Below are 14477 nucleotides of genomic sequence, written 5' to 3' on the forward strand. Positions count from 1 at the left end.
TTTGATTTTCGGTCGGTTCATATATATTCGGTTCGATTTCAAAAAAAATGTTAATTCAATTTTCGGTTATTTCAATTTGGTTCGGTTTTGCACTGAACCGACCGAATGCTCAGGCCTAAAAATGCGGTTACCAATCTAAAGCTACCATGTACTTCAAAAACAAATCATATAAAATTTTTTTTTTTATAATTGATTGTAATTTTTAAGTCAATGGTAAAATAGTAAAGCTAGTCTTAGGAGTAAAAATTTTGATAATGCATTTAATGTTTTTTTTCTTCAACTTGGCTATAAATACATGGCCTTGGTTAATGAAAATTTGCACCAAGCATCTTAAAAATATGCTCTCTATCTCCCTCCGATTATCGTTCTTTTCCTCTCAGATTTAGTAGCCCCTTCTAAAATTAAAGCTAGTATATTACAACACGTTATCAGCACGAAGCCCTGCCGAAACTGAGAAGGTATAATTTTAATTTAAATATACATATATATGAGTAGACGTGGTTACACCCTCTACATATAATTCAAATATATATAACCGGAGTAGACGTGGTTACACCCCTACTAATAATTTAAATTTATATGGCTGGAGCACCGCCTATTAAAATTATTTTACGGTACCATTTAATTTTGGGTAATACCGAATTATAGTGGGAACCTTAATTTATAAATTGCATACTTATCGGATAATAAATTTTTTTTGCCCCTAACTAACTTATGCATGATTGTCCACTTAAATTTATTATTGGTCGGAGATAACCTGCATACGCAGACGTCCGTATGGCGGGTGAAAATCCATTTGTCATTTTATACATAGATTTGTTTATAATATCAATGATAATAATGATATATACATTGATTATTGCGTACTTGTTAACGCACCCGATTAACTAGGATTTTATGTAATATTTACATTGATGAATTAAAATTTAATAATTTTCATGTTAATTCAGATTTAGTATGACAAATATTACAAGCTTGTCGTTCGTTGCCTTGGACATTTCTGGCGATAATTATTTATCATGGGTACAAGATGTAAAGTTGCACTTGGGTTTAAAGAAATTAAGCGATACAATAAATGCAGAAAATAAATCCACAGCCGAAGAAAACTTTACCTCTATAATTTTTCTCCGACACCACATGCATGAAGATTTAAAATCTGAGTACTTAGAAGTCGAGGATCCCTTTATTTTATGGGAAAATCTAAAGGATAGGTTCGATCACCAGAAACTAGTTTATCTACCTGCAGCTGAAAATGATTGGGCTAATTTAAGACTTCAGGATTTTAAGAGTGTCCGAGCATATAGCTCTGCTTTGTTCAAAATAAGTTCCAGGCTTATTATGTGTGGTGAGAAAGTTACTAGAAAAAAGAAAAATCGATAAAACACTATCACCTTTCACCTTTTCACCCCAACAATATCAACTTAGCAGAGATGTACAGGGAGCGAAAATTTACTAAGTTCAGGGATCTTCTATCAACTCTCCTCATTGCTGAACAGAATCATGAATTGGTGATTAAGAATCATCAATCCCGTCCAACAGGATCTGCCCCATTACCTGAAGTAAATAACATGTCATTCCAGCAGAATGTACGTGGAAAAGGGTATAGAGGCGGACAGAGCCAATGGCGGTACCTTGGACGAGGTCGGAGCCACGAGCATTTTCGTCCATATAACAACTCTGGTCACCGGAAGTGACAATCTGAATCACAGAGTAAAAGAAAAGCACCACGAGGAGGAAAAACTGAAAATATTTGCTATGGATGGGCACTGGACACGTAATTGTCATGCCCCAGATCATCTTGTTAAGCTATACCAATCTTCACAAAAATCAAAAGAGAAAATGGTAGAAACAAATTTCGCCAACAATAACATAGATGATTTCCCAAGAATCAAAACTGGAGGAATAAGCATTAATGGTCCGAATGAACCTAACGAAACTCTCATATGGGAGGCTGAAGATTAGTTTCATATAATTACTATAGTAGTGTGTATTGTGTGCTTTATTTTGTTTGTGAACTATGTAGTGTGTTTTGTTCTTATCAAATAAATTATATTTCTTAATTATATACAGAATGGATTCTGAAGATATATGCATTGCTGATTGTGGTACAACTCATACGATTCTACAGAACCAAAAATATTTTACCCAAATAACCAAAACCGAAGCTCAAGTCGGAACGATTTCCGGCGTATCTAATATAATCGAAGGTTTTGGAAAAGCTAGTTTTATCCTCCCTAATGGTACTCACATACACATTCCAAATGCATTATATTCTAGCAAGTCTACTAGAAATCTTCTTAGTTTTAAAGATATCCGACTCAATGATTTTCACATCGAAACTACCTCTGAGGCTGATAGAGAATATCTTCTTATTACTTCCGCTAATTCTACAAACAAGAAAATCTTAAAAAAGTTTCACTCACTTTCCTCAGGATTATATATGATGAAAATTAGAACTATTGAGTCACACAATGTCATTGCTTCCAAACTCATAGATCCAAAATCTTTTACACTTTGGCATGAAAGATTAGGCCATCCTGGCGTCTCTATGATGCATCGTATTATAGAGAATTCTACTGGTCATCCTCTTAAAGATTTTAAAGTTCTTTCCAACAATGACCTTCCATGTTCAGCATGTTCTTTAGGAAAATTGATTACTCGACCATCCCCACTAAAGTTCAGCTTGAAAACCCAACTTTTCTAGAAAGGATCCAAGGCGTCATATGTGGACCTATACACCCATCATCTGGCCCATTTAGGTACTTTATGGTATTAATCGATGCCTCAACTAGATGGTCTCATGTTTGTCTTCTCTCAACTCGCAATGATGCTTTTGCAAAATTACTTGCCCAAATAATCAAATTACGAGCTCAATTCTCAGATCATTGCATTAAGTCAATTCCTTTAGATAATGCCGACGAATTCACATCTGTAACTTTTGTCGACTATTGCATGTCTGTAGGAATCTCAGTTGAACACCCAGTTCCTCATGTACATACACAAAATGGGTTAGCCGAGTCCTTTATCAAAAGACTCCAACTTATTGCAAGACCGCTGTTGTTGAAAGCAAAATTACCTACTTCTATTTGGGGTCACGCAATACTTCATGCTGCTAATATTATTAGGATTAGACCAACTTCCTACAACCAACATTCTCCGCTACAACTGGTACTTGGTCAAGTTCCTAATATTTCTCACTTCAAAATTTTCGGAAGTGCTGTATATGTATCGATTGCTCCACCACAAAAATCGAAGATGGGAGCTCAAAGAAGAGTGGGTATCTACGTTGGTTTTGATTCCACATCTATAATTAGATATCTGGAGCCTCTAACCGGAGACTTATTTACCGCAAGATATGCAGATTATCATTTTGACGAGTCTATGTTTCCTCCCTTAGGGGGAGATAAACATTCAAATAAAGTTAATCCTGACATAACATGGAATGCATCAGGATTATATTTTCCGGATCCACGTACCGGTCAATGCGAACTTGAAGTTAAAAGAATTATTCATATGCAAAATATCGCAAACCAAATGCCTGACGCATTTAACGATTCTAGAAATATAACTAAATCTCATATACCTGTAGTAAATACTCTAACTAGAATAGATATACCAATTCAAAAATCAGATACAAAAGAATTGGTTACTGAATGAAAGCCACATCTGAAGCGTGGTAGACCGGTCGGTGCAAAAGATGTTGCACCACAAAAAAGAAAAATAAAGAAAATTGCCCCTGAAGTGGCACATGCTCCAGAAGAAGCAAATACCCCTGAAGTGGTATTATCTCCTGAAGAGATTCCAGTCCCTGAAGATACGGGGTTAAACAATCACGAAATTTCAATAAATTATGTGCATGATATGAAATTATGGGATCGAAGTAAAGCCATAATCGATGATGTATTTGTGTATTCCGCAGCATTGGATGTAGACATAAATTCCGATCCTGAACCACAAAGTGTGGATGAATGTCGTTGAAGAAAAGACTGGCCAAAATGGAAAGACGCAATCCAAACAGAATTAAATTCATTACGTAAAAGAGAAGTATTTGGGCCTGTTGTCCAAACACCAATCGGTGTGAACCCTGTTGGGAATAAATGGGTATTCATAAGAAAACGAAATGAAAAGAATGAAATTATGAGATATAAAGCCCGACTTGTAGCACAGGGGTTTTCTCAAAGGCCTGAAATTGATTATCAAAAGACATACTCGCCAGTGATGGATGGAATTACTTTTCATTTTATATTAGGTATGACATCTAAAAAAAACTTGGAAACACGTCTTATGGACGTCGTTACTGCATACCTATATGGTTCAGTTGATAGTGAAATTTTTATGAAAATCCCAGAAGGGTTAAAAATGGATGAGTTCAAGAAACCTTGTCATATATACTCCATTAAACTTCAACGATCATTGTATGAGATGAAACAATCTGGTTGTATGTGGTATAACAGACTAAGTCGTTATTTAAAAAATAATGGGTATATTAGTAACCAAATTTCTCCATGTGTTTTTATCAAAAAATCACAATCTGGTTTTGTGATTATTGCTGTATATGTGGATGATTTAAATCTTGTAGGAACAGCTACGGAGGTTAATAATGCTGTCATATACTTAAAAACAGAGTTTGAAATGAAAGATCTTGGAAGGACAAAATATTGTCTTGGGATACAAGTCGAGCACTTGTCAACAGGAATTTTCCTCCACCAATCCACATATACAGAAAAGGTTTTGAACAGATTTTACATGGATAAATCTCATCCATTAACTACTCCAATGGTGGTTAGATCTTTAGAGCCTGATAAAGATCCATTTCGACCACGAGAAGACGATGAAGAGGTTCTTGGTCCTGAAATCCCATATCTAGGTGCAATTGGTGCACTTATGTATCTTGCAAATAATACAAGGTCAGATATTGCATTTGCTGTGAATTTATTGGCTAGATTTAGCTATGCTCCGATGTACAGACATTGGAATGGGATCAAACATATATTTCGTTATCTTCGTGGAACAACAAACTTTAGATTATTCTTCCCGAAAAAATCAACATCTCAGTTGATTGGATATGCAGACGCTGGATATCCGTCAGATCCTCATTTTGGTAAATCATAAACTGGATATGTATTTACATATTGCGGTACAGCCATTTCCTGGAAATCCACGAAGCAAACTACAGTGGAAACCTCAACAAATCACTTAGAACTCATTGCAATTCATGAAGCCAGTAGAGAATGTGTTTGGTTGCGATCTATCATCAAGAATATTCAGGAATCATGTGGATTACCAGACATCACTAGAAGTCCTACCATTATGTTTGAGGATATCATTGCATGCATTGATCAACTCAAGGAAGGATATATCAAAGGAGACAGGACAAAACACATTTCACCAAAATTCTTCTACACTCATGAGCTTCAAAAGAATGGTGAAATTGATGTTCAACAAATTCGGTCATGTGACAACCTTGCTGATTTATTCACGAAATCATTACCAAATTCAACATTTGGGAAGTTACGACATAACATTGGAATGCGTCGACTCAAGGATTTGTTACAACAAAATTCAGAGAATGATTAGTTTTCCAGGGGAGATTGTACTCTTTTACTTCGTCAAAGTTTTTATCCCACTGGGTATTCTTTGAACAAGGGTTTAACGAGGCAATCTATGATCCATGTTAAATGACAATCAAAGGGGAGTGTTATAATTGATTGTAATTTTTAAGTCAATGGTAAAATAGTAAAACTAGTCTTAGGAGTAGAAATTTTGATAATGCATTTAATGTTTTTGCTCTTCAACTTGGCTATAAATACATGGCCTTGGTTAATGAAAATTTGCACCAAGAATCTTAAAAATATGCTCTCTATCTCCATCCGATTATCATTCTTTCCCTCTCAGATTTAGTAGCCCCTTCTAAAATTAAAGCTAGTATATTACAACATCTTTATATATATCTGAAACATTATTTAATGTTGAAATATTATTTAATGTTGTTGTATTTGGTAGAAAAATCGTATTTTCAAAATATTTAAAATTTGAATTATTATTATTATATCAAATTAAGAGAAAAAATTATAATGATATAAATAGAACTTAAACTTTACTACCACTACTAAATTATAATGTTAAAATATATTTTTTTGGAAAGCGAAAATTTAATGGTACAAGTATTATAACATTTAAATTTATATAATTATAGATTCCAATATTTAAAAAAATTTAAAGCAAAAGACACACATTAATAGAATAATAATGATATTTTAACAAAAAATGAAACCGATTAAGTGAAATTTTTTTAGAATAACAGAAAAGATCAGCGTGAAGGATAAGGAAACTTGAGGGCAATTTGGACAAAATAAAAATAAGGGTGTGCAAAAATAAATTTTGGGGTGTGCATATATCACTATCCTTTAAAAATTGTTAGTTGTAGTATTAGGTAAGTGAGTGACACACCATGATTAAATTCTACATCCGCCACTGATGATGATGATGGCGCCTCTACTAGGTTCTTAATAATCACCCACGGCCATTGGTTTTATGAATAAAAAACAACCTGAGAACTGGGGTCTTTCTGACTTCTAATACAAATTGTTTATCTTTCTCAGGACTTCTAATACAAATTGTTAATTACTAATGCGATTAGTATAATACACATAGGAGTTTTGCTTGCATATAGCAGCTAGCTTCACTGCATAACTCGAAATTAACATTAGTAATTATCACCATTATAGTTCAAATAACTGCAAAATAGACATAACATGTTGCTCAAAATGTATAATACAGTTTCGTAATGTGTTTGTTTACATAAATTCATGATGTCTACAAACTTTTTTTGGAAAATGTATTGTGTGTGTGTTCCACTGTTCCTGTTTGTTTATGTTACTTGATGCTTAGTCCTGTTTATGACCAGTTTTAGCTTGCACAGGGACGACTGATCTACTTTGTATGACTGCATCCCTAATGAGTTTAAGCGATGCCTCGAAATCAGTACAAAGATTGTTATAATCCGGTATCACATCTGGATCAACTGTTAATACAAGTATCATTTTCTCACTATAGCTCTGCCAATGTACTGTCAATGCCTGCTCCAGCAAAATTAACATCAATGAACACACCAATTAACCATACAGATAATATAAGGATGTTTTCCCACTTTTACCGGACAAAATCTGTAAACGTTCTTACTTGTGGTTGTCCGTAGACACTGGGAGCAATGTAAGACAACTGATGGCCGTAGAAACTGATCTCTTCTCGCGGACCAACAACGTTTGAGAAGGACATCGTTGTGTTTGATATAGTTTTATACATCATAGCAGCAGTTTGCTATTCATAACAATAAAAAATTAATAGAATCTTGTAAAATAGAAAAAGGATTCAGTGTACTTAACTTGTGACAACAAACTTCAAGATGAAACTATTAATACCTTAAGTCCAAATAACTCGAGTATAATTCGACCTACAGAGTAGGAGCATATAGCTTCAAGGGAGGACTTCTTTCTATCAACAATGGCCTTGGCCTTGCGAACATAATCTAACGGATCATCAGGTAAAGCAATTGTTATCGGAAGAAGAACATAACCAATAAGGTTACCCCACCTCACTTTCGACCCCTTTTCCATCATCTTGGCCAATGACTGTATCCAAAGAAAAATATTTGCAAAGATGCTTTATCTCTAATGCATTGAAAAAGAAAAACTAAACATCTTGATCTTTAGATGTGAATCTACCTCAATTCCGGTTGATGGTCTGAGGTTATATAATAAAGTGGATCGGAAACGAATATTTGCAGGCAGATAGTTTCCATTTTCACTTCCGGTAATTTGGTCCCTATCATTTGGATTACTTCTTGTTGCTAAACAAAACAATGCATTGCAGTATTGGCAATGTGCTCAGTCACTTGATGAACTTAATGTAGGAAACAGGTATATCAGAGCAATAATGTTTGATGAGCCTGGGCTAGATAAGAAGACTAACCATATTTCCCACTGAGATATCGAGATAAGCCAGCCATTGTTATTCCTAGTAGAACATCATTGATCGTCTAAAACATTATCAATAATGTTAGTGAGTTCTGTATAAACTACTTGCCATAGGGCATAGGCTGACGCAAAACAAACAATCTATTCATACCGTGTTCATTGCAGATTTTACTAGCTTTATATCATCTAAACTAAAGATTCTGTGAACAATTCTCTTACAACTCAATTCGATATTCTCTGATGTGCCTTTGAGAGGAGTGTCCGTGTCTTTCAAGAACAAAGCAGTAGCAGCAAAATTCATAACATCCACTAACGTGTTAAAAACCATCAAAATTATGGTCCAAATTGTGAATAAAATCCCCCAAAAACTGCAACAATTATTCCAAAAGCTAGTAGGCCGTTTGCCTTTTGGAAGACTTGGCAATGATTCGGGATCAGAAGCTTTTCTGCTACTTGCTAAAAATAGAGACATTATAGAAATTCCATCCCCAATTGAATGATGAAGTTTAAGTATTGCAGTTGCAGTTGCATCTGATGTCTTTACATTCAAAATATGAAGCTCCCATAATGGCTTTGCAAGATCCAATCCTGTTTTAGTAAGATTTGATGCATAATCTTGTACAAATTTGTCAGAAAACTCCATATTCGGATCTAACTCCGGAACAAACACATGCTTATGTATGTCTACTTTTGTTCTTCTCCAACTCATTCGCCCACCATTCTTATCATTGATTACCTTCACAAAACAAACTTTATGAGTACTAGTTCATTTGACTGTCATCTTTATTGAAATTAAGGGTAAATTATCTGATGGTCTTCTTACAAACAGAAACTAATCTATGACACAAAAATGAGCTAAATGATTTGTAGCACTAGTGTTGATGCACCATCCTCACCTGCACCAGATCGTTTGACTACTCATCACAGACCGGTCCATTAAGTTATCATTAGTCATAGATTTGTGCTTAATTTTTTCTGACTCGACAAATGTTTAGAAAACAATAGAAGTAAAAATTTAAACCAACAAAGAGTTGGTGCAGCGGTTGAGCTAAGGTCAAGAGCTCAACTCGCAGACAAATGACAAGGTGTTAAAACGTTCGGTGCTCATGCCCTGACTCAAACTTGTCAAACTGGAAACATGGGATGTTTTTATATGCAGTACAATGATTAACAATTTATTATTTGCAGGCGTAAGTAGCTGGCAATGGAACATGACTGATTACATCAATCAGTCAATAACAAAGACTAGTCAGTTACGTAAACGAGTGGCTAAACGAAATAGATTTACTTACAAACAAACTGGAGAAACGAGGATGCTTGACCATAGAATTTATAAACCCGGATTTAACAGCATCGACATCGATGATCGTGTTGGAACCTAAGACAATTATGATCGAACAGTTGAGTTCCGTGGACTGGAACAAGCGTGCAGCAGGGCTTAACGGCTCATCTTCAACAATATGATCATCATGATCATCATCACGAATGTTGTTAGTGATGATGGGCTTAATAAATCTTCCTCTCATCTTTGAGTATAATGTATAGAAGAGGATGAAGAGGGTCAACCTTAATTTTTCTTTATAAAGGAGCGAGTGGATGAGACAAGTTGGCGAATCTTTACCCCTTTAACGCTTGTTCATCATGTAATATTTATATTTGTATTTTTCTTTCTTTTGTTCCCTTCCTATTTTGTCAAACTTATTTTGGTCAACCGATGCTTCTTATACGGTGGCTGCGTGTGTTCATAAAGCAGCCACATCCCTCACAAATTATATTTCTAATTTTATCTTTATTATCGTGCGATGCACGATATTTATTAATATTTTTATATTATTTAAAATTTATATAAATTTCTTTTTAGATCATTATCTTATTAGTATATTTATAAATAATAATATAAATATTTGTTATTGCTGTGATTTAAACTTAAATCTTGGTTAGTATATAAATAATTACATAAATATTTGTTATTGATGAGATTCGAACCTCAAAATTTTAGTAGTGTATAAATAATAATATAAATATTTGTTGTTTGTGGGGTTCGAACTTGAGAGAGAGTTTATATTATTTTAATATTTGAATCTAATCATACCATACCAACTAAGAAGAAGCATACTAACAATTATTATAATATAGTACTAACCTATAACCCGTGCCATGCACATACTAATTATAATATTTCAATTTTTTTATTTTTTTATTTTATACAAATCATAAAAATTAGTAAACGTGTAGGTGTACTATTACATGGCGGTGTATGTATTTTCAATGTATTTCAACTTATTCGAGATTGAGATTAATGAAATTCAAATATTTACGTATTATTTTGTATACATCATATTATTGAAGGATTCAAAATTTAGATAATTAAAATTTTAAAATGACATCTTACTACAGTCTATAGGTTGCTTTGCTACCTTGGTGCAGAGCCTATACGAAATTGGGAGTCTGGAGTAGGAAGTGTATATGCGGATGACTTAGTATTATTTTTTAAAAAATTGTTTTTTAAATTTTTCTTGATTTATTAATTATTTTGTTATATTATAATTTGAATTACTAAACTTAACTTTGAAAGTATTTGATTTTTGACAAAAGAGGTAAGAAAGAAGTTGTCCGAGTTCTTGATTGGTGCTGACCTAACTATGAGCCTATAGGAAATTGGGAGTGTTGAATATGAGTGGTATATGCGGATGACTTGATATTATTTTTTTAAATATTATTTTTTAATTTTTTCTTGATTTATTAATTATTTTGTTATATTATAATTTGAGTTACCAAACTTAATTTTGAAAGTATTTGATTTTTTACAAAAAAGGTAAGCAAGAAGTTGAGTATAGGTCGCTTCGCTTTGTTGGGCCAGTGTAGAGGCTATAGGAAATTGGTAGTCTTGAATAAGAATTGTATATGTGGATGCTTTGGTATTATTTTTTTCATTATTATTTTTTAAATTTTTCTTGATTTATTCATTTTTTTTGTTATATTATAATTTGAATTGCTAAAATTAATTTTGAGAGCATTTGCTTTCTTACAAAAGAGGTAAAAAAGAAGTTGAGTGTAATTAGAAATTAAGTTGGATAATAATTCATATAGTTATATTATATACATGATTTTTTTTAATAAAATTATATTTGTTTAAACTTTGTTTTGGAAGGTGTTAACATACTTAATGTGTTAACCAACCAATCAAATGTAACCATGTTTCGCTTATTGTTTTTTGAATTTTTCTTAGTTTATTAATTATTTTGTTATATTATAATTTGAATTACTAAAATTAATTTTGAAAGTATTTGATTTCCTACAAAAAAGGTAAGAAAGAAGTTGAATATTAGTCGTTGCGCCGGTGCACAGCCTATTAGAAATTGGGAGTCTTGAATATGAGTGGTATATGTGGATAATTTTGTATTATTTTTTTAAATATTTTTTTAAATTTTTTCCTGATTTATTAAATATTTTATTATATTATAATTTGGATTACTAAAATTAATTTTGGAAGTACTTGATTTCCTACAAAAGAGGTAAGATAGATGTTGAGTGCAATTAGAGATAAAGTGGGATAATAATTCATAGGCTTTGTAGTTATATTATATATATGACTTAATTTTTTTTAATAAAATTATATTTATTTAAACCTTGTTTTGGAAGATGTTAACATGCTTTTTAGGAAGGTTTAACCAACGACCAAACGAAATCATGTTTCGTGTATAAAGCCTTTAACCCCAGCGATACACAGATTGATTATAAAATTTGTAATTTTATTATTTAAATATTTTATGAAAATAAAATAAAATAATAATTATATATTATTGATATTAATGAAGTTAAAATATTTACGTATTATTTTGTATGCATTATATTATTGGTAGATTCAAAATTTAGATTGTTAAAATCTTAAATAGTCCTTTTATCACTGGTTATAAGTCGCTTCGTCGCGAGTACAAAACCTATAGAAAAGTGGGAGAGGCTATACGAAAAGTGGGAGTCTTGAATAACATTGGTGTATGTGGATGATTTGATATTGTTATTTAATATTATTTTTTAAAATTTTTCTTTCTTTATTAATTATTTTATTATATTATAATTTGAATTACTAAAATTAATTTTAGCAGTTTTTGGTTTCGTTGTTTCGTTACAAAATAGGTAAGAAAGAAGTTGAGTGCCATTAGAAATTAAGTTCAATAACAATTCATGGAGTTTGTAGTTATATTATATATATAATTTAAATTTTTTTAATTAAATCATATTTGTTTAAACTTTACGTTGGAAGGTGTTAACATTTTATAGGTGCTAACCAATCGACCAAACGAAATCGTGTTTCGCTTATAATAATATAGTTAGAAATTAATTTTGATAATAATTTATAGAGTTTGTAGTTATATTAGATACATGATCTAATTTTTTTAATTAAATTATATTTGTTTAAACTTTATTTTGGAAGATATTAACATTTTTTTTAGGAAGATCGTCTCAAACTAACTTCACATTGCTCTATTGGCTACCCATGCGCGTATTGTTAATTCGTATACTACTTATTAGCAGATAGGACTCGATTAACCACATAATGCACATAAACACATAAGTCACCTAGTCGTTTTAGGTTTAAAATATTTTTTAGAATCGAAATCGACTCGTTATTCGCTTAACTGATCAATATCTGACTCGTTTCCTATTTTTCGGAATTTATTGGACTCGTCTCTACACGCAATAGGGCTTACAAGTAATTAAATATCAAAAAGTCAACAAGTTTCTAAAAGAAATTAGGATTTAACACAATTTTTAATGAAAACGGCTCATTTTTCTAAGTCAAAGTGCTTTCGTTTCGCTCGAACCGGATAAACGATTTAATTATTATCAAATAATTACAGATAAATCAATTTATTATTTAATATAAATAATTATTACTAATTATTAAAACCTGGAAATATTTTTAAATAATTATTTAAGAATTATCATATTTTAAAATAATTATTCCCTAATTTTTGAAATTAATTACAATTTATTAGAAATTATTTGATTAGATTGATAAATTATAAATAATTATTCAATACGAATAATTATTATGTAATCTAGACGTAAGTACATAAATAAATCGATATTCGTACTCCGAATTCCTAAAATTCGAAATGCAACTCGAATTATTACGAGTCACTCGCTTGAATCGATCAATTATCGAACAATTAATCGATTAAATTAATTAATCTTGATTATTCAACAATTATTTAGATAGTAAATAATAAATAATTAAGTAAATACATAAATAAATATTTAAATAAATAAATTAATAATTACATTTTCCAATTTATAAATTAATAAAATTATTTAAAAATTATTTACAAAATAATTAAGATTTTTAATCTTATTATTATTTGATTTTTCTAATTATTAAAACTAATTTCTAATTTTATAAAAATAAAATTTATTTAGAAATTCCAAAAACACTTTTCTGGAAATCAGTTTGGGGGGTTTTGGATCGAAACCGGGTCGACCACCGGGTTGAAACCGGGTCGACTCCGGATCTTCAAGAACGAACTGGGTCGCCGGCCGGTTCTAAAACCCGTCGACGAACCCAGGTTCCGGCAACAAAAATTCGGCTGCAAAACCACGTAATTAAATCATTTCTTCACCGCTTTCGGTCAACAACAACACACAATGACGTTGCCTCTTTCCTCCTCCCTCATTCGTTGATATCGACACCGGGAAAACGAAGAACACGGCGGCGGCGCCGTTTTCCGGCGAACACGTAATCGGAGTCGAAACTTAACGAAACTTATACGAATCAACTGGAAATTGAACGATCTAATCGTTCGTAACAACATCAACATCAAACAATCAACAAATCACGGAACCCGAATTTGAAATTAAAACCTGAAATATTAACTTTACAATCAGCAAATTAAATGATGAAATTAATTACAGAATCATGTAGAGCATTCAAAGAGCTTCACAACGAGTACTTACATGATCAATTTGGTGCAAAGGATCACGTTCAAACTTCGATTTGATTCCAAGAACTCCAAACCCTAATTTCTGGAAATTTGTGGATTTTTGGCTAATTTTCTGAATTTTTATGATTTAATTATAATTAATTAATAAAAAATTAGGCTATTTATAGTAGTAAAAATAATACTCCTAATTAAAATAAAGGCCCTAATTATATTAAAATTAATTGGCCCCTAATTTTATAATTTTTGAGTATTAAAATTTAATTTTTTTAATATTTTATGTATGCAATATATATGCCAAAATTTCCCAAAAATTGTGAATTATTCAAAAATACAAAGAAATAGTATAAATGAAATTCCTATAGTTTTATAAAAAATAAAAATGTGATTTTTGTGGGGTTTTTAACACCCAATGGGCCCGGAAAAGTCATTTTTCCCGAAACAAGAAAATTTATAAATTATCTAGATGTTCAGAATAACACGATGGTACAGGCCATTTGATGAAAAATAAAGCTCATTATTTGATTTGAAATATCAGCTATAAAATCCTAGTTCGGGTCAT

General features: G+C 31.8%; 1 protein-coding gene across 1 annotated transcript; it reads right to left on the reverse strand.

Moving 5' to 3' along the window:
* Positions 1 to 6713: 6713 nt before the first annotated feature.
* On the reverse strand, positions 6714 to 9606 carry LOC141708272 (wax ester synthase/diacylglycerol acyltransferase 11-like). The gene is made up of 7 exons (XM_074511797.1): positions 9269 to 9606; positions 8128 to 8712; positions 7972 to 8038; positions 7725 to 7849; positions 7422 to 7631; positions 7183 to 7320; positions 6714 to 7079 (listed from the first exon to the last, which is right to left on the reverse strand). Exons 1-7 carry the CDS (start codon positions 9500 to 9502, stop codon positions 6888 to 6890), a joined length of 1551 nt encoding a protein of 516 aa, XP_074367898.1. The 5' UTR covers positions 9503 to 9606; the 3' UTR covers positions 6714 to 6887.
* Between the last annotated feature and the right edge of the window lie 4871 nt (positions 9607 to 14477).

This window comes from Apium graveolens, chromosome 2, assembly GCF_009905375.1.
Source record: "Apium graveolens cultivar Ventura chromosome 2, ASM990537v1, whole genome shotgun sequence".
Lineage (NCBI taxonomy): Eukaryota > Viridiplantae > Streptophyta > Magnoliopsida > Apiales > Apiaceae > Apium > Apium graveolens.

Bases quoted from the DNA above. Each gene is read 5' to 3' on its own strand.
- LOC141708272 (XM_074511797.1), bottom strand. From the start codon at position 9,502: ATGAGAGGAAGATTTATTAAGCCCATCATCACTAACAACATTCGTGAT. The intron at 8,713-9,268 runs GTAAGTAAATCT...TGTTTTGTGAAG, and splicing joins CTCGTTTCTCCAGTTTGTTT to GTAATCAATGATAAGAATGG. The intron at 7,850-7,971 runs GTTAGTCTTCTT...TGTTTTGTTTAG, and splicing joins ATATCTCAGTGGGAAATATG to CAACAAGAAGTAATCCAAAT.